At 40.6% G+C, this 25,023-nt stretch overlaps 1 protein-coding gene across 3 annotated transcripts in view; it reads left to right on the top strand.

The window, feature by feature from the left end:
- CPO (carboxypeptidase O) overlaps positions 1-25,023 on the top strand; it is a 171,935-nt gene that overhangs the window by 73,162 nt on the left and 73,750 nt on the right. For 2 of the 3 annotated variants that reach the window (XM_082262022.1, XM_082262023.1), the window contains exons 3-4: positions 7,346-7,421; positions 12,624-12,748. In XM_082262022.1, coding sequence (XP_082118148.1) covers positions 7,346-7,421; positions 12,624-12,748 — 201 coding nt within the window. Of the gene's footprint in view, positions 1-2,492; positions 2,617-7,345; positions 7,422-12,623; positions 12,749-25,023 lie in introns of those variants that run through there. The other variant, XM_082262024.1, reaches the window with a different exon arrangement.

Below are 25,023 nucleotides of genomic sequence, written 5' to 3'. Positions count from 1 at the left end.
AGCCGCGGTGATGTCACTCCCGCGCACGCGTGGGAGCCGACGGTCACGGCACGGGGCTCTGAAGGAACGGCACCAGCGGCCGTTCCTTCAGAGCGCATGCACCAGTGACGTCACTGGCTGCATGTAAGGTAAATATCTACTAAACGGTACATGTTTAGGAGATATTTACAGTACCTATAGGTAAGCCTTATCATAGGCTTACCTATAGGTAAAAGTTGCAGAGGAGGGTTTACTTCCTCTTGAACTTATAGCAGGGGGAGAAATGAGGTCCGTACAGCATACAGACCTGGTCAGCTGCAAGCAGTGCTGTAGGTCCGTATGGACCTGGCAGTGAAAGGGTTAAGAGAGTTAAGCACATGTGAATGAGCCCTTCATTTGTTTTTAGATTTTTTTTTTTTTTTTACTTTTTTTTATATTTTATTTATTTATTTATTTTTACATTTTTTTTAATGCCCTGTCTAAACAGACCCCTTAATGTTTAACATTTGAAACAGAGAAAGGGACTGAAGACGAGATTCCCCAGTCCCTTTGTCTGCATCCTCAGCTTCACTGAACAGTGAATAAATGTGAATAAATAAAAAGTGTTCTGTGCTTAGCGGCTTCCTGTTCATTCACAAACGGAGCATAGTAAACAGAGCTTACTATGCTTCAGTTATAAGGAGTAAGTACCGAAAAGGAAGAGGCAGTAAATGGCATATTTACCAATCCCTTCTCCACTCTCTATCCTGAAATGATTTCGGGCAGGTGCTCTGGCCTCCTTTTTGAACAGATGGGGTCAAAATCCAATACAGGAGGACAGGCTGTATTCCCTTATCAGCATCACTGCCTATGAAGGACTCATAGTTATTGAGTTTTATTAATGGATATACAATATATTCATTTTGATGAACTTGTCATTTTTCTATTGTAAAAAGCCTTTGAAAACACTGCAAAGGTGGCTTGGAAGGTACAAAAGAGGACATTTTGACATCCATCAGTAAAGTTAATCCATTTGGGAAGAATAAGTATATGTTTTGAAATAAAAAAAGGCATATTTTCTCTACACACTGATAATACATTAATGGAGAATTACAGGAATGTATATTTGTAGACCTTTGTTCAGTTAAAGAACTTTGTATTGTATTCACTTTGGCAACATTCCAGAGAAGGATTTCAGAAGAGAAACTGCAGAAGCAGTTATTAAAAGAAAAGCAAAGTAATTTCATTATTTCTTGCATATCATATAAAATAGATCAGCTTGGTGTATATAACCTCGTTAATATATGTAAATCATAAAACTCATTTTTGGGCAAAACAAGACTTTTTTAACCACTTCCCGACCACCCGCCGCCTTTTTACTGCGGCAGGGTGGCTCTCCTGCGCAAACCGACGTAGGTCTACGTAGTTTGCGTGCGGGAAGCTAGGGGGCGAGTGCAAACCGGCGGCATGCTCCCGCCCCCACTCGGCAGCGGGGAAGCCGATGCATGGGTCAGACGGCTCCGATTGTCGCCTGACACCCGCGACTCCCCACTGAGAGAGAAGTACGGTCGGCTGTTGTAAACACGGCTGACCGTCCTTCTCCCTGAAATGTTCACAGAGCTCATGTGATCCTTCTATATAGGATCACATGTCTCTATGGTCTCATCTCAGAAGCCACGCCCCCCCCACAAGTTAGAATCACTCCCCTAGGCTCACATTTAACCCCTTGATCCCCTATACTGTTAACCCCTTCCCTGCCAGTGTCATTATTACAGTAACAGTGCATATTTTTAGCACTGATTACTGTAGTAATGTCATTGGTACCCCCAAAAGAGTAAAAAATGTCAGTTTGGGGCCCGATCTGTCGCAGTCCCGCAAATAATCGCAGATCGCCGCCATTACTAGTAAAAAAATAAATTAATAAAAATGACATAAATCTTTCCCGTAGTTAGCAGACGCAATAACTTTTGTGCAAACCATTCAAAATAAGCTTATTGCGATTTATTTTACCAAAAATATGTAACAGAAACCAAATTGGCCTAAAATGTTAAAAATTTTGATTTTTAATTTTTTTTTTTTTTTTTTTTGAGAATGTCATATAGCAGAATGTGAAAAATATTGTTTTTGTTTTTCAAAATTGTCTCTCTTTTTTTGTTTATAGCGTAAAAAAATAAAAATTGCACAGGTGATCAAATACAGCCAAAAGAAAGCTCTATTTGTGGGGAAAAAAGGACGTCAATTTTATTTGGGTATAGCGTTGCACGACCGCGCAATTGTCCGTTAAAGTAACGCAGTGCCGAATCGCAAAATAGGGCCTGGTCATTAAGGGGGCAAATCCTTCCGGTCTTAAAGTGGTTAATACCTTGTGCAGCAGGGATGTTATACTCACATAACTTTGACATTTGTCTCCCCTGCTGGAACTCCAATTGGAAATGGTAATCCAGAGATGCAGATCTGCCTGCGTTGGTCCTTGCCAGTCCCCCTTTGCTTTCTCCTTGTCATCCTTTTCTTGATCTTGAAAGGACCTCGTCTCTAGGCAGACAATAAGAAGTGTTCATGCCATGGAGGCAGTGAGGTGGACACACAAAGTAGAACCCTGCCTCCTTTACACAGAAGGTAACAGACTCAGGACCAGAATGTCAGGGACCTCAGATTTAGGTGAGTAAAAGGGGTGTACACGGAGGAAGCCTTATTTTTTCATTTCATACTCTTCTTCATGCTTTACGGTTCTTCACAATGTTCAAGCTTCACTGCTCTTTCCCACAATTTAAGTCTATAAGTCAGCTGACTTATCAAAAACTATGCACTCCCTATGTGGCTATCTCAACAGTTTATAATGAAGAGATAATTGTACTGGAATACTGAAAGCTTCTTCACCTTTCAAATATACACACATCAAGTGGGACCATTTTAACAGCCTAATTAACAGCAGATGATGTATTTTTATGTCATTTGCAGAGGGAGTTATGCAAATTTAAGCTGGCCATACATGTAGCAATTTGTGATAGGTGCAAGCAATTGCATACATGGGATTCATCAAAATTCCAAACAATGCGAACGCATATGTTATTGTTCTCCTCTTTGTGATTGACGATCTCTCAGTTACAGTGGGTATAGAAAAGAATTACCCCCCCCCCCTTTAAAATAATCACATTTTGTTGCTTTACAGCCTGAAATTAAGACAGACACGATTTTTGTTTTATCCAGCTGTATTTACTAGTGCAGCTTATACCATCCAAGTAAAAGATATAACATCAACATGTTAGAAAAAATAAAAAAACAGAATCACTGATTTAGAAAAAGGATCACCTCCCTTATATCAGTATTTTGTTGGACCACATTTTGTTTTAATTACAGCCTTTAGTCTTTTTGGATATGTCTCTACTAACTTTGCACATCTAGACTTTGCAATATTTGCCAACTCTTCTTTGTAGAACTGCTCAAATTCAGTTACATTTGATGGTGACTGTTTGTGGACTGCAGTCTTCAAGTCATTCCACAGATTTTGAAGGGGATTTGAGTCTGGGCTCTAACCAGACCATACAAGGACATTCACCTTTTCTCCTTCAACCACTGTGTGATCGTTTTTGCTGTGTGGGTCATTGTCATGTTAGAAGGTAAACTTTTTTCCCATTGACAACTTTCTTTCAGAGGGCAGCAGATTTTCCTCAAGATTTTGATGGTATTTTTTCCCATTCATTTTTCTTCTATCCTGACAAGTGCTCCAGTCCCTGCTGCAGAGAAACACTCCCATAACAGGATGTTACCATTTCCATGCTTTACTGTAGGAATGGTGTTATTTGGATGGGGAGCTGTATTGTATTTCTGTCAGACAAATCGTTTGGTTTGAGGCCAAATAATTAAATTTTAGTCTCATCTGACCACCTTAAATTCACCTTGAAGATTCTGAGGCCATGTGGAAAAAGGTGTTATGGTCAGATGAAATTGAATTGGCCTCTACACCATCTCTGGTGGAAATCCAATACAGCTCACCTTCCAAATAACACCATTCCTATAGTAAAGCATGGAGGTGGCAATATCCTGTTATGGGGAAGTTTTTTTGCAGCAGGGACTGGAGCACTTGTCAGGATAGAAGGAAAAATGGATGGGGCAAAATACCATCAAATTCGTGAGGAAAATCTGCTGCCCTCTTCCAGAAAGTTATCAATGGGAAGAAGATTTTTCTGCCAACATGACATTGACCCAAAGCACACAGCAAAAATGACCATACAGTGGTTGAAGGAGGATCAGGTGAATGTCCTTGCATAGCTTAGTCAGAGCCCAGACTTAAACTCCATTGAAAGTCCTTGGAATGACTTGAAGACTGCAGTCCACAAACCATCATCCTCAAATTTAACTGAACTTGAGCAGTTCTGCAAAGAGTGGGCAAATATTGCAAAGTCTATATGTGCAAAGTTAGTAGAGACATAGCCCAACAGACTCAAGGCTGTAATTAATGCAAAAGGTGGTTTATTAAAATACTAGCATAACAGTGGTGATCCTTTTCCAACTTAGTGATTCTGTTTTTGAATACATTTTTTTATTTGTTTCTGACATGTTGGTGTTATATCTTTCACTTGGATGTTATAAGTTGTACTAGTAAATACGTCTGCATAAAACAAAAACTGTGTCTGTCCTAATTTCAGGTGGCAAAGCAACAAAATGTGGTTATTTTAAAGGAAGTGATTATTTTCTATACCCATTGTATATTATGTATGTAAATGATCTATTAAAACTGTTCACCTATTCATTCTAAATTAGGATCATTTCTCCTGTCACACACAAAGGTAATTGTAAGGAGGAACAATACTGTGTGTTGTATTTTTCAATATTTAATAGCATATACCTGCATATCACTTCTTTGTGATCGATCGCACACAAACTGATATGTGTAAGGCAGCTATCTGCTCTCCTAGTGACAACAAAAAGTTGCTCCGCACTGTGACCTGTATTTTACATTCCATTCATTAAATGTAGGCTATGGCATGGAGCCTAAAGCTGGCCACACATGGATCAAAATTCGGCCAGTTCAGCAGGGATCAGACTCATTTTGATCCATGTGTGGGCAGGCTGATTGCACCCAAGTGGACCCCCTAATTGGCTTGGGTACAACCAGCTTGTTGGATTTTCTACATTTGATTACTGGCAGTGGCTATAGCCGCTAGCAGTAATTAGTGTGCTCAGCCAGCTGGGAAGGCTCCTTGCACCCCCTACCGGCAGAACACAATAGTGCTGATGTGTTGATGGGGCAACCAAGCAATATTCTTTACTTCCACCTGTGGTAAAACCTGAGGAAAGAAAATCGAGTTATCTATGGTCTGCTTAATGCTGAAGAATGAACTCCTTGATTGGAAGAGAAGCTAGTCCCATGACCTTGACAGGAGACATTTTCGGGTCCTCTTCCAGCGTTTTTTTTTTACCACCATGCATTTGTACAGTGCTCCATTAAGTTTGGAGTCCTGAAGCAAGTGGAACCCAAAGAACATTTTGTAAAGCACACTGCTATGCTTTAGAAATTAGTGTGTTTTTGAAGAAGCAGCATAATTGCAATGTGACCGTACTACTGCTTTATAACAGGTACCCTAGGTGGTAATGATCTAAAGCTGGCCATAGACAGATCAAAAATGGTCCAGTTTGGTAGAAAGTGGCCAAACTGCAATCTTTGAATCGGCAGGCTGGTTGAACTGAAGTTGATCAATTGATAGATTGCAGGGAAACCTCCCTTTGTCAGAATACAATAGCTCAACAGGCGGGATTCCTCCATCAACACTAAATGTGTTGATGGGGGAATCAAGCCATTTTTCTTCCTTCAACTTGTGGTTGAAGGAAAGGAAATTGGCTAATGTATGGCCTACCTAGGTACAGTAAAGCTTGCTATAAACAGATAGAATTTTAAACGAAAATTCTTAGGAAAAGATCTAGGAAAATTTGTACGAAAATTCTCTGTTCAAAATTGTCTTTCAAAAGATTTTGTTTGCTTTTTAACATTTGATTTTGGAATGAATGGACTTTACTGAATGAAAACCACACTGTAAGAAACTCGATCATTCGAAAACAAACCAGGAGGAGGAGAGGAAGAGGAGGAGGCGGCAAGGCAGATTGATCCGGACAGCTTGGCCTGTTACTTTGTTACCAAAAGCCCTTTTTTTTTTTGTTTTCCGGTGAGTGTTTTATCCTTGTGGAGAGGTCTCACGAGGTGTGGTGATGGGAGCCTTTGGAAACATTGGACTATACAACTAAAAATACTATGTTCCTCTGCTTGCACTCCCTGGGATCCTTTTAAACATTTTAAGCATGTTGCTGTATGTTTCAAAGTTCTGAGTTGCAGAGGAGGAATATCTCTGTTGGAAGCACTGCTGATGTGGACATTGTTATATCTAATAAGCATATTCTATATGGACAATAGAAGCATCATTGTTAGATACTGTTTTATATAACAGAATAAATTGATATACATATATATATATATATATATATATATATATATATATACAGTATATATAATAAAAAGATATTTAAATAACATGTGCAAGCACAGAATATACAATGACTTCATACATATAATAATTTCATAGCTATATTTTTGGAAAATCCCAAAGAATCCCAATTTAAATAATACCATCACATAAGAGAGGTTTCTTTTTGTTTATGAGGTCTGTGATGGAAATCCTTGTCCACATATGTGTTTCTATAGGATCACAGATAGTACTAGTTCGTGGTGAATTGATAGGCTTTGTTATAATAAATATTGGTCATGCCCACAAGATGAACACCTTCATAGTGTTTTGCCATTTAAGGGTTAATACATTGATTTTCATCTTTTCCACAACTACCAGTAGACATTTTAGTTGCTTTCATTCCGGCACATCATTCAAATAATAAATGAAAGACTTCAATGGAGTAGGCAGTCAGGCTAGAAATGATCATATTTTACAGAACCTGTCTACAAATGCTATAAAGTCTCTAATTTGTAGAGACCACTTAAACACTATTCTCAGTGGGATCCGCATCAGATTTAGTACTAAACTTTAGTGCTGTAATAAGCACATTAATTGTCCCCTTAGAGGGTTAAGCATGCCTCTTTTTCAGAAAAAGAGAAAAAAATCGATTCAAGCAGATTACTATTCCTGAGAATTTAGGATGCGGGGAGAGATGAAAAGGAACCATGCAGAAATTCTCAAGGTCGTTCGAGTTATTAAATGAGTAAGGCATGAATGTATTAATAAATGGTTCATTATCATTAGTATCTAAATGGGGAGGAGTCCCCATATATTCTCTAGTTTAGTCTGTGGCTTTAAAGCTGACTTGTTATACCCTTTTGATCCTTGTAATTTCCTAAACAGAATAATAAATATCTGCCTGCTCACACTATTTTTTTACTTTTTAGGGACCAGGTTCTACAAATCATTCCACAGAATATGAAAGAAGTTCAGTGTCTAAACCATATATGTCAGTCGTCAAAGGTTAGTAATTTAATAAAACAAAATAAATTTTGGCTTCAGAATTTATAATACAAGCCACAAGTTTTTTACATGTAATGGCATTACACAAGGAAAAAATTAACACATGTGAGCAGGATGGTGCACCAAGCAGTATAGAATTAGTTGTGCAGTTCCTTTTATGCAGCCAACCCACCATGTTAAGTCCATTATGATGACAGCAAATATTTTAAATAGAAATAGTCAGAAATGGGTATTTGTACCAATATACAGTACTGTGCAAATGTTCGAGGATGGTGTGAAAAAATGCTGTAAAATTAGGAATGCTTTCAGAAAAAGAGGTGTTTATAGTTTATATTATCAATGAACAAAATGGAAGGTAATGAACAGAAAAGAAATCTAAATCCAATCAATATTTGGTGTGACCACCCTTTGCCTTCAAAGCACCATCACTTCTTCTAGGTACACTTGCACACAGTTTTTGAAGAAACTCGGCAGGTAGGTTGTTTTAAACATCTTGGAGAACAAACTGCAGATCTCCTGTAGATGTAGGCTGCCTCAAATCCTTCTGCCTCTTCATATAATTCCAGACAGACTCGATGGTGTTGAGAACAGGGCTCTGTGAGAGCCAAACCATCGCTTCCACCACTCCTTTTTCTTTTTTACTCTGAAGATAGTTCCTAACGGCATTGGCTGCATGTTTGGGGGGTTGCCCTGCTGCAGAATAAATTTGAGGCCAATCACACGCCTCCCTGATGGTATGCCATGATGGATAAGTATCTGCCTGTATTTCTCAGCATTGAGGACACCATTGATCCTGATCAAATCCCCAACTCCATTTTCAGAAATGCAACCCTAAACTTGCAAAAAACCTCCACCATGTTTCACTGTTGCTTACAGACATCATTACTGTTCCGCTCTCGAGCCCTCCGGTGAATAAACTGCCTCTTGCTACAGCCAAATATTTCAAATTTTCTCTCATGAGTCCAGAGCAACTGCTGCCATTTGTCTGCACCACAGTTCCTACATTTTGGTGGATAGTTAAATGGCTGAACTTTGTTTCTAGTAGATGGCTGTACCTGGGCCCCTCTGGTTTACCCTACTTCGATGCTGATGGCACTGCTGAACATCTGATGTGAAAGGGAAGTAAGCATGATGTGACTTTTATCTGCTGCATTATGTTTACTTGGCAGACCACTGCGTCTACGGTCTTTTAACCCTGCCCATTTCTTTGTGCTTCTGCAAAGAGCTTGAACAGCACATCTTAAAAACCCCAGTCTGCTTTGAAATGTTTGCATTGGAGAGACCTTGCTGATTCAGTGTAACTAGCTTGTGTCTTGTTGCTGTGCTCAGTCTTGCCATGGTGTATGACCTATGACATGAGATTGTTATCCACATCTTCACCGGTTTCAACCTACATTTGAAGTTGACTATCATTAGCATCTTGTCAGAGAAACCTTTAGCTGCAGACTGGCCGTCACATGACATGCACCACATGACTTCCTGGCTGCCTATAAAAGCTGAGCAAGTGCTCAGAGGAACTGCTGGTTTGTCTTTCAGTTTCCTGTACCTGAGTTCCTGTTTCCTGTTTGATCATTTACCTGCTGTGACCCAGATTGACCCTGACCTACTCTGCTCTCCTCCTGGACCCGACCTTGGCTTGTTTTACGGACTTTGCTCCTGCTTACCTGTGTTTGACCCTCTGCCTGCGACCCGGATTCACCTTCAGTCTCCTGTGCCTTGACCTTCTGCTTGTGACCCAGTCTTGCCTCCTGTCTCCAGTGCCTTGACCCTCACCCTGTGACCTGGATTGTCTGCTTACCTGTGTTTGACCCTCAGTCTACTCTGGACTTTCTACCTACTTCTTCTGCTGGATCTTGATCAGTCTCTGCTCCAGTTCTACAGGACCCCCATGCAAGCTCTATTTACCCTGCCTGTTGGTAGCTTGCGCCTCTTTGTGCCAGCCACCCTCTGTATCACCTCCAGAGGGGCGGAGTGCGCTTAGTCGCAATAGCGAACAGCTCTCGGCATCTCTGCCTCGGTGAGTACCTCTATTCTGATACATCTGCTTGGTATAATTGTTTAATCATATACCTAACTCCTGTATCCTACAAAATCCCTGACTTTGTTCACATGTACAAAGCCAAAGGGTAGTCACACCAAATATTGGTTTAATTTAGATTTTTCTTCTGTGGGCTCACTTTTTCTGGTACTTCGTTAGGTAGCTAGTAAGGTATTTTGTGTTTTGGTTAAGGTTCACTTGTATCTACACATTTGCTGTGTATCCTGTGTTTTGTTTCTATGTTAAAAACCTTGCTTAAATGATACACTGTACAATTTGGTCTCAGTTTCCTAAGTGTAGCTATGCAGATCTGGCCATCCCTGCAGCTGGTATCCATGACATCCTTATAGTCACAACCTTAATAATAACATAATAAAACATATCACAATTAGTATAACAAGTTGACTATGGAAAGACGATACAATTCTTTCTCTATGCGGTTCTCAGGCTTGTAGTCCACTTCTTCAGGAGAACAGGAATGTAAGGAGCCAATATATGTAGCATCAACTACATGACATACAAATGGTTAAAAAGCCTGCATCAATGTTTCTACTTCTCTGTCACTCCCAAACACGCAGAGGGGGGTTCCAAAGGGATATGTTGGAGGACACAGGTCAGGAGGAATCCTAGTCCTGGTGGAGGGACTATATAATGACTATATATTGAATACTAAAGTGTCTGGATTATTTGGAAGGAGAAGGAGTATTCTTCCCCAGGATCTTGCCAGTCAGAATGGTCAACTCCTGAACTCCTGTAATGCTAAGGGGGGGGGGGGGTTGATTGGCCTTTTCTGAGGGAATTATACTCCTCCTTTACTAATAATCCAATGCCACTGTAGCATTCGATATGAGTCCCTCCACTGGGACTAGGATTTTGACTAACTCATAACCCCTGACATGTCCCTTTGGGTACCTGTTTTGTGTGTTAAAATAGAAATAAAAGGCAACACAATTGTTTATAGATGTTAAAAATCATTATCAATACCTTTTTTTCCCTTTTTTATAAGTGATCACATACTCTCTGGTCCCTTTTTTCTCATCTGCATAAGAGAAGAAACAGCACACCGATATTCAGAGTTAAAGGCTGTGCAGGGGAGGCGTGTCAGGACAAATCTGACCATTGGGGGAGAGCAATCTGAGTTCCTAGCACAGCTAGAGAACTGACAACACTGTGTTCTCCTACTTAGTGTGGTCAGTTTTTAATAGTAATACAAAGGGACTGCCAGGAACACCAGGGATTTCAAACAAAGGAAGCAATACAAAGAGAACGGGATACTTTCTCATACAAGTACATGGTACAGCAGGCACATATTAGGAATATGAAATGGTGGGGTAACAAATGCTTTAAGTGTGATGTATGTTGGTACCTTAAAAGTTCCATAGTGCTATATCTTATTGTATATTTGTTTATCTGTTTTCTAAGGTGCTCCCTTCTCTCAACTCTAAATCTGTAAGTGGTTGATGACTGTGGGAACCTCTCCTGCAGCACAGCTGTTTTACAAATTTGGGTTTGCACAACTGGGCCCTGGATGCAGAAACATAACATGCTCCAGTAAAAACCTTGTGTTGCCAAAAGTGATATTCACATAAGATTCTTTCCCAGGCAAAATAACCTGGGTGAGGGAGCAAGATGAATGATTTCATCTACAGTGTCAAATGCTAGAAACTTTCTGCAGTCCTATTAAATTTACTTTGATGCAGAACAAAGAGAAATTGACAATTTGCTGACTGCTTGTATAACGTATAAACCATACATCTCAATGTATCTTTCTTACACTGGGTATTTGGGAGCAAATGAATGGCTTTGGGAACATAACCAATCACTCACTTCTGATCACTCCATGAAATAACCAGAAGCATTCTTTGCTTCTCTTTTTCAGAAATAATGCTTGAAATAGGGATCATCATTTGATATTTTAGGACCATTTCTGAAATTTTTTTATCAGATCAAGATCATTGCTCCTGTAAAAAAAACTGTATATGTTATCACTAAATGAAGTAATCGGGCTCCAGGCATGTGACCATGTTGATGATGTCATTGGTTTACTACAGGCAAGAGAAAACATAGCCCTAGTCTCCACTTTCCCAGGGGTCAGACAAAAACATTGTAACTTTGTAGCCAGTGAAAAGTTGAAAGGCCGAAACAGGGGTTTCTGTGTCAGATCTGTGTAAGACATTTGTGGAAACAGCCAAGAACTCACGAGCAGAAGGATTTGCATGATTGTGTCATCTCTAAGCAAACTCTTCAGTCCAGAAAGTAAATAAATGCTAGTCTTGCCTGAACAAATTTCAGAGGCTCTGCTGTGATCTCTGATCTCTAATAAATATTTGCATGTGTTATGCAGGTTGTGTTAGAGCCAAATCCTAAGAGAGATCAGCATATGGATTGGTATCCCCATAGTTAGAAAGCTAAACTGCACGCCTCCTGCCATGTGATACCAGGGGGCCTATTTGCAAGCACCAGCAGGGAGCTAACAGTCACAAATTTCTTCCATATCAATAGTACCCCAGGATGCGATGCTGGTAATGTGAGGAAGGAAAGTTAAAACTAGCAAGTAGCACGTAAATTATTTGTACAGTGCCAATACGTAGCCTAACATATATCTACTGAAAGTGGACCCTGGTGAAAAAACTTAATTTTACAGAAATTTTATGTCAGTTTCTTGATCACCTTCAATTTTTCTGCAATCAGTAAAAAGGACCCATGACATGCTCTGAGATGAAGCCACTAAAACGCACTTTTCAGACTTTTCAGGCCATTCTAGGAGAACACTGCATTTGTAGAAATATGTATATGATTTTCACACAAGACATTTTGGAATTTTAATTTTCTAAAAATACCAAAAAATCAAGCTTTCTTGCAATATGACAACTTAATTCTCGCTTTTTTTGATTGGCTCATTGCTTTTAAAAATGTTGGCACCCGTTGCTATAGGAGTTTCACTTTTGGTGAGGCACTTCCTAAGGCTAGTCATCATCTAAAGGCGTGCAAACACTTCAGCTTTTCTTATTACAGTGCAGAGATTACCCCAGATGGTTAGGAAGGCTAAAAAAAACTGAACACTTTAAAAAATAGGCACCAGTTTGTGTACCTCGAGTTTCTGGAATATAAATATGTATTATATTTTGTTGTAATATGATTATTAATTATGTTTAACATTACAGTTGGATCTTTGGAAACCTCTTTATCTAGAGGATGTCACCCCTAGAACAGTAGTGCTCGTCAGGATTCCATCCATTGCTCTTCAGACCGTGAAAGAGGAGCTGCTACATTGTTCGCTATCTTTTGAGTAAGTACAGTTATGCCAGTTCAGCTGCTTTAACCTTATGTAGTCTGGTTAAGATGACATTGGATATTAGTCATGCAGAGGGATATACACTGATATAGAAGGAGAGAGAATATCTATAAATCTATGATGGTTCGAAGAAATCGCTAGGTAAATCTGTATTTACAAAATTTAGCTATAGGTATTATCTTGATCTATAGATTTCACAGCTGTATTACTTATTTCCTAATACCTAGAAAGCAATTTTAGGAAATATACAAGAGCTACCCTATAACCCTTGGTATGCCAATGCATATAATGAAAAAATATAATGAAAAAATAAATAGAGGTTACTTTTTTATTATTATTATTGTTATTATTCAGGATTTATATAGCAGTTTGCACAGTGCTTTAATGAAAACTTTGTATCAAAACAATCAGTAGATCTAGAGATTTAGAAAGCTGACATTCTCTATAATCTTGACTTTTGCTATGAAAAAAAAAAAAAAAGTTTTAAGCCCCCCCAATCCATCTCCTGAGACTTCCTATTGGTCCTTAAGAACAGTGGGGCACAGAAGCTAGAAGAGGGCAGAGCAAAGCATTACATTCATTAGAAAAAATAGGATTTGCATATAAATTTGGCTGTCTCTCTTGATCAACAGATCGTGCCGATATGCACTTTTCACTGCTTATGTGTTATTTTTATCACATATTTTTGCAAACTTTAACTCATCAAACGGTATGGCTTTTCCACTATCTATATAGGTTATAGTAAAATATAAGTTAATCTTACCATGGATCTTTTATTGTCTTTTTTGTTGTTGTTACAATGAAGAGCTCAAGCTATTCTAGTGTCATTGACATCTTCTGTAGAATTAAACATAGTGAACATTCGTATGAGTAATGAAGTTATGAATTTTGAGGATAATAATTTTTGTTACATGGTTACATTTTTACATAGTTGGTTAGGTTGAATAAAGACATCAGTCCATCCAGTCAAATACTGATGCAGACAAATATTTGTGATTAAAGCATAACTAAACTGTATCTAAGTACCACAAACTGAAAATGGTATTTAATTTATTTTTAATTTTCCAAAGCAAACCCATTGAGCCCCCGTTCACATAGGGGCGACGCTACTTCGCACCGCGACCTCCGAGGTCGCGGTGCGAGCAGCGCGCCGCTACCTCGGAGCGGCCGCCACGGACTTCATAACATTGAAGTCTATGGCGGTCGCCTCCGGGTCGCCCCAAAGAAGCTCCGGACCCTTTTTCTAGGTCGGAGCGACTTGTGTCGCTCCTATTAGAACGGGTCTGCAGCTTCCCTATGGGAGGCGACCTGTGAGGCGACCAGGTCGCCTCACATGTCGCCCTAGTGTGAACCGGCACTTATCCATCCATGTCTCCATTCTTTGCATTGTTTAGAAATCACTTTGAAAAACATCCCTTAAGAATTTCTTTGCTGAGAAAGCCCCTCCACCAGATGAAAGAAAAAAAAAAATGCCCTTGAAGACTTCTGGGATGTATGGCATTATTTTGGCTTAGGCCAGAAACCAGAAAGCAGCTGAAAAATGTGCAAAAAAAAAAAGTTAAAATAATAATATACTGTACAGTATATACTATATATAGATAGATAGATAGATAGATAGATAGATAGATAGATAGATAGATAGATAGATAGATAGATAGATAGATAGATAGATAGATAGATAGATAGATAGATAGATAGATAGATAGATAGATACTGCATACTTTCCTATCTATTTACTAATAGTAGTAGCAAAAGGATTTCATATAGTTAATGTTAATTGAGGGAACTTACTTCCGCTTTAAACTTTGCATTAAAGCGGAGTTCCACCCTGGGAATACTTTTTTTTAATAAAAATACCCCCGGGACAGTCAGGGCTAGTACATTCCACAATGGATAGCCTCTGATCTGTCCCGGGTTGCACTTACCTTTTAGGAGAAATACTTACCTTGAAAAAGTATTGTCCAGCACTGCCATCTCAGGTGTGGGCAGTTTGAAGCCAGCGCGATCCTCTTCTGCGTCCTCTTCCGTCTTCTTCGGTCCCACGATGCACTGCACCGGCCCCGCCGTCACTTCCGGAGCGCGCGCGTCATCCCTCCACAGCTTCTGGGCATTCCCAGAAGCTGTTTAGAAGGGAATGACGCGCGCGCACCGGAACTGACGTCGGGTCCGGTGCAGGCGCATTGATTCCTGGGAGTGATGACGTTCAGCTCCCAGGAATCATTGCAAAGCCAGGAAGTGACGACGGGCCGTGGCCGCCGAGGGGAGGAAGAAGGAAGTAAGGTAAGTATATTTTCTTCTATACGAGGTAAGTAAAAAAAAAAAAATTGCGATTATCCATTTGTTTTTCAGGTGACCCGGAGCGAGAAGATGGAGGTAAGTATAAATTTAGAGTGGAACTCCACTTTAAACCTGACAGCTTTGGTAAGGGATTTAAATGTTCTCATCTAAATTCTCGCTTTTAAGATAGCTTGCATAAGAGATGATTTAATAAGTGCGTTAATGTGCAATTATCCATAGCAACTAATCGTTTTGTTGATTAAATAAGTCAGAGCAAAGGTGATTTTTTTTGTTTGCTATTTATTACTGCACATTACACAGTGTTTTATATGTACACTACAGCTTAAACATAAACCTTGAGATGCATATAAGGAGCAAAGTCTACTGGAGTAGTTCAGTTCATTTTTTGCCCAAACATTGCAATACAGTACCAAGCCAATCCCTTTTATCTGTAATATAGTGATTCTGGAACCCACCTGTTGGTAATGCTGGAAATTCATTTACTACTGCCTTTAATAGACAAAAAGCCTGATAGAAATAATAATATCAGTACTTTAAGTTTTCTCACTGCTACCAGTCATATTCAACTCTGCCTTTAAAATTAGGCAGAGAAGTAAAGAAGTTCACGCCTATTGATCCTGTTTGGAGGCCTGTGCTTATTCTTAAGAAAAATGAACTCCTGCTGCACTGTGCTCTGAATTAAGGTAGCATCATTGCCACATCATCCCAGGAAATATCACTAGGTGAACTTCACTGGAAGAATCAGTAGGTATTAGTGGGACTTTGAAGTGTAATTTAATTTTTAAATGTTAAAGCGGGAACTTTACCCATAACAACTTGATAAGAAAAAATGTTCTTTAGCAAGGAACATACATTCCCTATTTATTAATTGTGCTACCAAAATTATTGTGCTTTGTAATTTGCCTCCTGTTTCTTCTTGCCGGAGGCTGCCATTTTGCTGGAGCTCAGAGCCCCTGAGCAACAGTAAATCTATAGGCCGCATGAAGATTGGCCTCAACATTTTCAGCAGTGCAAAAAAAAAAAGAAAGCAAATGAGCATGTATTACTGGATTTTAAACAGTATAGGTACTTTTTTTTTATGTTTTACATCACTATATTTTCAAAAGGGGGCAGCCTGAAGTGATCTAGCAGGACTTAATTTTCTAAATAAAGTTCCACTTTAATGGTGCTGAAAACAACATTAGCCTAGCCTATTTTAGAAGCCACTAATGTTTTTAGGGAGTCTTTCTTACATGCTGCTTTTATGGATCTTCTGGCAAATACAGTGGAAATTAAGTGTTGAAAAAAGGGGTGCATAAACTGCGCTAACCAATCAAGTGCATAAGCTGCTGACACAAACAACTGACAAAAAGGTTGATGCAACGGAAAATAAAATAAAAGTGCAGCGCTAAAAAGTAAGTGTTGGTTTTAATATTTTTGAATAGAGAATTTTAACACTCTCAATGAAAGGTGTGAGCTTATTTACAATTATTATTGTCAGGTCAGGGGTCAGGCTCAGAGACCAGTCAGTCTCAGTTTCAGTTCAGTTTTGGGCACCCGTTCACAAAAAGGATTTTGGGGAACTGGAGAAAGTGCAGAGAAGAGCAACCAAACTGAAAAGAGGCATGGAGGAGGTCAGCTATGAGAAAAGGCTAAAATAAATGAATTGATTCTGTCTTAAGAAGAGGAGATTAACCACTTGCCCGCCCGCCCACCATCAAATGACGGTGGGACGGTGCGGCCATTGTTCTGGGTGGACGTCATATGACTTGACCCATTAAAGCAGGGCAGGCACGCGATCGTGGGCCTGCCGCCCTGCACTGCCGGTGTCGGCGTGTCCCCGGGACACAGCCAGTCACCGGCAGGAGGGAAACAGCCAATGGGCGTGGCTGTTTCCCATGTGATCGGCTGTGTTCCAATGACACAGCCGATCACAATAGGAAAGCCCAGAAGATGACCGCGCATGAGCGATCGGGAGCGCGCAGCGCGGTCATGTCGGTGGCTCTGTGTTCCCTAGGAACACAGCTAGTCACCGGCAGTAGTAAACAGTCACTGACAGTGACTGTTTACTATGTGATCGGCTGTGAATCCATTCACAGCCGATCACAAAATGTAAACACAGAGCAGTAACTCACTGTTACTAGATCTTCTCCCCTCACACAGTTTCCAGTGTGAGGAGAGCAGAGCTAGAAACAGTGAGTTACTGCTCTGCGTACCTGTCACAAAGTAAAAGCACAAAAATAAAGGTCCCCACACAGTCCTCAGCCCCCCCCCCCAATTGCACCTGTCACCCAACAGTCACCTCATGAGTGCCCAGAAATTGACATCATAACATTCACATGTGAGCGTAGCGATCGCGGGCAGAATCACCGCGACTCTGCCCGCAATCCGGAAATCATTGCAAATCGCGGGACGCCTGTGCGTTGCCTGTGATTTGCAATAGCACCCCAAACGCTGTGCGATGCTGCCGCGATTTCCGCCTGCCGAATCGCAGTAACATCGCGCAAACAACGCATGACGCCCAAAAAAGGTACAAGAGCTCTTTGGGGCGTAAATGCATTGTTTGCGTGATACCTCGATTCGGCAGGCGGAAATCGCAGCAACATCGCACAGCGTTTGAGGTGCACAGGCGCCCCGCGATTTGCAATGATTTCCGGAATGCGGGCAGAATCGCGGTGATTCTGCCCATGATCGCTACGCTCACATGTGAACGTAGCCTAAAGTGCACCTGTCACCAGAGACTGCCATCAGTACCGCCGTGCACCATCGCCTGTCACCTGTCACCCATCGGTGACCATCGCCCGTCACCTGTCACCCCATCAATCACCGTCACCTGTCACCCCATCAGTCATCGTCACCTGTCATCCCATCAGTCATCGTCATCTGTCACCCCATCAGTCATCGTCACCTGTCACCCCACCACTCATCGTCATCTGTCAACCCATCAGTCATCGTCATCTGTCACCCCATCAGTGACCGTCACCTGCCACCTATCAGTCACCTGCCACCCATCAGTGATCATCCGCAGTCAACCGAGCACCGGGGAGCTCTCATCAGTATCCGAATCAAATCCCGAATCCGATTCGGAATTTGAAATCGCTAATAGTAGCGGATCGGAGATGGACTCGGACTATTCCTGTACACTTTCCTTTATACAATGTATTTTGGGGTGCAATTTTTGCTATATACATGCAACAACTTACTGACCGCCTAATGACTATATATACGTCGGCCATTAAAAGCTAAATACTGGGGTTATGGCAGCAGATAGCTGCCATAACCCCAGTATTTTTTTAAACGGCGAGCGGTCAGCTTTCAGATAAGGGTGGTCCCAGTGGCCGATTCGCCGCGGAATTACCCTTACGGTGCAGGGGAAGAGGTGCCCCCCCCTCCCACCAGCAGCGGGGAAAATTTTGAAGCATGACATGTTGGGTATCTAATTACTCGGCGTAACATTATCTTTCACATTATGGAAAAAATTTGGGCTAAATTTACTGGTTTCTTATTTTTTAATTAAAAAAAGTGATTTTTTTTTCAAAAAAATTGCATTTGGAAGACTGCTGCGCAAATATGGTGTGATAAAAAATATTGCAACGATCTCATTTTATTCTCTAGGGTCTCTGCAAAAAAAAAAAATATAATGTTTGGGGGTTCTAAGTAGTTTTCTAGCAAAAAAAATGATTTTAGCTTGTAAACACCAAGTGTCAAAAATAGGCCCAGTCTTAAAGTGGATAAATGGACAACTTTGTGTAAAGTGCTACTTGGATGTTAGGCATCTGTATGTGGCTAGGCTGTGTAAAAGTTTTACACATGTGGTATCACCATACTCAGGAGGAATAGCAGAATGTATTTTGGGGTGCAATTTTTGCTATGTACATGCTATGTGTTGGAAATATTTCATAAATGGACAACTTTGTGTAAAAAAAAATGCATTTTAATTTTCTTTCCACAGTTTCCAAAAACTTGTGGAAAAAAATGACATGTTCAAAAGACTCATTATGCCTCAAAAATTATACGTTGGGGCTTTTGCTTTCCAAAATGGGGTCATTTTATGGGGGTTTCCATTGTCCTGGTGCTCCAGGGCCTTCAAAAGTGCGATAGGTTGTCAGGAAATTATATGTGTAATTTATGCTCCTAGAATGCTGGACGGTGCTACTTGGATGTTAGGCCTCTGTATGTGGCCAGGCTGTGAAAAAGTCTCACACATGTGGTATCGCCATACTCAGGAGGAGTAGTAGAATGTGTTTTGGGGTGTAGTTGCAAGTATATATATGCTGTGTGAGAGAAATAACCTATTAATACGTCAATTTGGAAAAAAAAATCTTCATTTTGCAAAGAATTGTGGGAAAAAAATACAACTTCAAAAAACTCACCATGCCCCTTATTAAATGCATTGGAATGTCTACTTTCCAAAAAGGGGTCATTTGGGGGGTATTTGTACTTTCCTGACTTTTTAGTGTCTCAAGAAATGAGATAGGCCTTCAGTACATCAGGTGTGATCAAGTAAGGTCAATTTTCAATGATTAGCGCCATAACTTGTGGACTCTAGAACTTTCACAAAGACCAAATAATATACACTTATTTGGGTTTTTTTTTTTACCAAAGATAAGTAGCAGTATAAATGTTGGCCAAAATTTGTGAAGAAAAATTACTAATTTGCAAAATTTTATGACAGAAACAAAGAAAAATGCGTTTTTTCACAATATTTTCAGTCTTTTTTTATTTATAGCACAAAAAATAAAAAACCCAGTAGTGATTAAATACCATCAAAAGAAAGCTCTATTTGTGTGAAGAAAAGGACACAAATATTTTATGGGTACAGTGTTGCATGACTGAGTAATTGTCATTCAAAGTGTGAGAGCGCTGAAAGCTGAAAATCGGTCTGGGCAGGAAGGGGGTGAAAGTGCACTGTAGGCAAGTGGTTAAGGGCTCTTTCACACAGGCAATCCTATCAGATCCGCCTGTCAGTTTTTTAGGCGGATCTGATCGGATCCTCCATGCAGCTCTATGGGGCAGCGGATGTCAGCGGAGACACCTCCGCTGACACCCGCTGCCATCCGTATCCGATCCTGTCCATGAAATCTGGATGGATGGAAACCCTATTTTTCCATCCATTCAGGGATCGGATCGGATGATGCCCCATAAAGAGCAGCGGGAGCTGTGATACCTCCCTCTCTGCACTTCAAGCGAAGACGGAGCTGTCATCCGCCGGCTCAGCGGGGATCGGCGGATCGATCCCCGCTGAGCAGCAAGGATCCGCTTACGGAGGCGGACCTTGTGAAAGAGCCCTAAGGGGGGATATAGTGAACTTGGTGTTGAAGTATTCCCTTTAAGATAATCACAGAGGACAAGGGGGTACTCTTTACATCTGAAGAAAAGGAGATATAATCTCCTAATATGGAAAGGCTTCTTCACAGTAAGAGCTTTAAAAATGTGGAATAGACTCCCTCAAGAGCTGGTTCTGGCCACCTCAGTAGATTACTTTAAAAAAGGCCTGGATTCTTTCCTACATGAACATAACTTTACTGGATACTAACATTTATAGGTAAAATTGATCCAGGGATCATCCGATTGCCTCTTGGGGGATCAGGAAGGAATTCTTTCCCTTGCTGGAGCAAATTGGGTCATGCTATGCTGGGGTTTTTTGTCTTCCTTTGGACCAACTATGGGTATGTGATTGTGTATATAGGATTGTAAAAAAAATATTTGTTTTGTTTTCACCTTTTTATTGGTTGAACTAGAAAGGCTTTGTGTCTTTTTTCAACCAGACTGACTATGTAACTAATAGCTATAGCAGTAGATAGGTTCCCAATGACCAGCAAAATAAGTACACAAGCATGTTACCCTGACAGATAGCGCAGGCTCATCCGAGGTACAGAGTCTAAGCACTAACTTGTCTTCACCAGAGTTACTGATGGTGGAGATGAGTTTGATGCATACTAGTGACCAGAAGGTGAGCAAGCCAGGGCCCGGTAGCAGATGTAGCAGGCAAGGATCAAGCAAAAGCATAGTCAGTAAACAAGCCATAGGATGTAAAAAAGTAGTTGCAGGTTCAGATTAAGCAGAAGTAATTGAAGAACAATGATTAGCCGCATATACTTTAGTAATTACACAGGTTTTTCATTATAGTATTCCAGTCATCCAGTAACCACAAAGCATTTTATCCTAGGGCTTCCAGTGCAAAACAGGTTACCCCTTCCGGACCGCCCACTGTATATATGCATCATTAGTTTGACGTTAAATACCACGGTTATGGCAGCAGCTAGCTGCCATAACCCGGTATTTTTTTTACATAGTGGGCGATTCTCTCTCACATAAAAGTGATCCTGGCGGCAGATTCGCCACAAGATCACTTTTAGCGAAAGCCCATACTCGGCTCTATGGCCTTAGAGGAACGGAGTGACGTCCAACGTCACTTCCGCATTGCGGCCTTAAAGGGATGATTTTTTTTTCATCTCTTAAAGGCAAAATTACTTTTTTTTTTTTCGCTTTTAAGTGTAAATGTATTTTTGACCCCAGATCTCGCAATAAAGAAGCCCCGTCATGGTTATTTCTGTTACAAGGGATGTATACATTCCTTGTAATAGAAATAAAACTGATCAAAATGTTTTTTTCCAAATGGACAGTGTCAAAAAAAAAGTAAAACAAATTAGAAAAAAAAAATGTAAAGCTCCCCATCCCTCCGAACTCGTATGCAGAAGTTAACGCAAACATTGCATCCACATATGTAAACAGTGTTCAAACTACACAAGTGAGGCATCGCTGCAATTGTTAGAGCGAGAGCAATAATTTTAGCACTAGACCTTCTCTGTAACTCTAAACAGGTAAAAGCATCACCTATGGAGAATTTTATGTACCGTTGTTTGTTGCCATTCCATGAGCGTGCACAATTTTAAAGTATAACATGTTAGGTATCTATTTACTCAGTGTAGCTTTATCTTTCACATTATTCAAAAACATTGGGTTAACTTTACTGTTTTATATTTTTTTAATTCAAAAAAGTGTATTTTATTTTCCAAACAAATGCGCAAATATGGTGTGACATAAAACATTGCAACAATCTCCATTTTATTCTCTAGTGTCTCTGATAAAAAGGGAAAAAAAAAAAAAAATATATATATATATATATATATATATATATATATAATTTGGGGGTTCTAAGTAAGAAATGTCTGTAATAGGCCTGGTCCTTAAGTGGGTATGAAGCAGAATAGAGGTTAATTTGTGTTTAATATATGAGCTAGGTCAAATAAGTGTTAGGTTTGCAGTGTTTTAGGGGTTAAAAGGTTCAGTAAAATGTAAGGGTAAGGGTTGGGGGGTTAAGGAAAAGGTTAAAGGAGTTCTATGATCACAGCATACACTTTCGTTTTATAACATCAGCATTGTAATAGCAATATTTGACAATCCAATATAAGCTTACTTAAACAATTTCCATTTATTTTGTGAGTTCTGCTGGCCATCTCTTTCCACAACCTCCTGGATTCTCCTATGCTGCCTAATTTTGATTTCTAAGGACTAGTACATATCCCATTGTACAGTGCTGCCTAGCCCCAAGCATAGGGATAATTAACAAAGTTGTAACCACTGTGACAGCGTGAGGCCCTGCCACTGGGTAAGAATAGGCAAAGACAAAATAGGATTCTCACATATATAGTGTGAACAGCGCCAGAATGTCAATTCTAAAAAGAAAGTTATTTTTTCATTTCCGGGTTTTGTAGTTCCCAGATTAGGGTCTAGACTAGAGACTGGAGGGTTTAAAGAGTTTTGGAGGGGAATAAGCCTCCAAACCAATGTCCGGGACACTGGAGTTGATCAGACTAATGGCACTTTTCCACTGCAAGTACCGGCTCGTACCGGGTTGGCTCTACTCGGCCCTGCTTGGCCTGGTTTGCTTTTCCACTGCTGGTACCGCATGGTATAGTGTCGGAACGGTTCGGTACGGTACGGTATAGGTTTGCTTTTCCACTAAAGTAGTACTAAGTTAAGTGGGTGGGAAAACAACGGGTGGGTGGGATTCTCTGACCAATCAGTGGCTAGTAGTGACTGCATGCAAAGGATTGTGGGATATGGTACCAGTTTGGTACCTGTTGGAACCACAATCGAGTAGGTACTGTTTTTTCAGAGCCGTACCGTACCGTACCGTTCGGTTCCATGCAGTGGAAAAGCAAACCTATATCGTACCGCACCGAACCGTTCCGACCCTATACCATGCGGTACCAGCAGTGGAAAATCACAAAAGCGTGCCGAACCGGTACGGTTCCATGCAGTGGAAAAGCGCCATTAGTGTACAGGTGTGTGCTCCCAGTATAATCAAGGGCGTAGCAGCAGGTCAGAGCCACACCCCTCCCCAGGAGCAACCAGAGTGTGAATGCCTGCATGGTGCAGGTGTAGTCTGTGACAAAACAGACAGAGGCTCTAAGCCTAAAGCCTAGCACACATGGGACAATGTCGGGTGGCACCGTGTGTACTGGAGTGGGTCTGTCGAAGGGGCATGACCGAAAAAGGTCCACCGATTTACTCCCAATCAGTGCTCTGACCAGAGTGACTGGCAGGGGGGCAGAGGGTCCCCCTGTCAGAACACAATAGAACAGCGGGGAAGATTTCCATACTAACGTCGGATAGTTAGTAGAGTGGCTCCTCCTGAACCTGAGCTGTCAGTTTTTTCTCGTTCAGCTCTGATGGGTTGAATGAAAATAAACTACTAGTGTGTACTAGGCTACAGGCCAGCGTAGCAGGGTGCTGCCATCGAGAGCAGAGTGCAAGGTGCAGAGGTTGCATGAGAGCACAACAGTACTATGTGAGGTGGTTTGAGGGACCAACCTGAGTTCTAAGCTTACGGCCTAAGAAACAGTGCTGCCAGATCCAGGAGGCTAAAAAACATTTTGTTTTTGTTATTTTGTTTTTTTGTTTTTCCAAAAGACATTTTGTTTTCATATATTAAAATAATGGGGGCTACCATTAGTTTTTAAACATTTTCTTTAACGAAAGTGGGCCAACAAGCCCTAAGGCTGCATTCACACTTGAGCGTAGCGTTTTTTACCGCGATTTTACCGCGATTTTTACCGCGATTTTACAGCGATTTTACCGCGATTTTTTCAGGCGTTTTTCATTGACATCTATCAAAAACGCTGGTAATCAGCCCAAAAAGAAGCTCATGTACTTTTTTCAGCTACAGGCGTTTTGCAAAACGCTCAGATGTGAACAGGGGCCATTTAAATGAATGGGGTTTTACTTGTTGGGTGTTTTGGAATCGTTTCTTTTGAGCATTTTTGGAGCTGAAAACGCCCAGGTGTGAATGGAGCCTAAACAGCACCTCTTACATGAACTGAACTCCCTGGGAGAGCTATTACATTTGAGTAATACCTCTCCTTACCACATATTATACAGCAAACAATAAAGTTTATTTTCTTTACAATATCATGCATTTTTTTATTTTGATGCTATCAATTTAAATTTGTCTACAAAACTACAGAATGCTGCTGAACGTGTCATCATCTGTATATAGCCAGCTCTGTTTTCTGTGTATTTGCTGATCCTTTAGTAAAAGAAACTCTGTTTCAATTTATCTTTCTGGCAAGCAGACAACCAAACTTTAAAGTAGCAGTTCCTTGACCAGAAACTGACAAACCCTATTTCTAACACTGATGGAGTAGAAATAAAAGTCAATTAGTTGTCAGTACCAATATAACTATTCTTAGGTACCTGTTTTCTGCTGCCTAAATTGTGTGCTTGACAAGTAATGCACAAGCAACAGTCCTCCCCTGTGGTTAGTTAACCATACCAACAGCATGGCCTGTCCCTGTACACAGTGTAGGGAAATGGGCATTGGTGGGAATTGCATTAATTTTTATCAACAATAATTGTCCCAGGTTGGTAACTTACTTTATTGGAACAAATACATTCTACATGACTGTTGCCTTTCCTTCTACATGTACTATATAATAGTAGGTGATAGACTACCACCCTACCGCATGGTATGAATAAAAATCTGG

The sequence above is a fragment of the Pelophylax lessonae genome (genome assembly GCF_965119305.1).
Source record: "Pelophylax lessonae genome assembly, chromosome: 6".
Taxonomy (NCBI): domain Eukaryota; kingdom Metazoa; phylum Chordata; class Amphibia; order Anura; family Ranidae; genus Pelophylax; species Pelophylax lessonae.
This window is presented reverse-complemented; position numbering and strand designations above follow the sequence as displayed.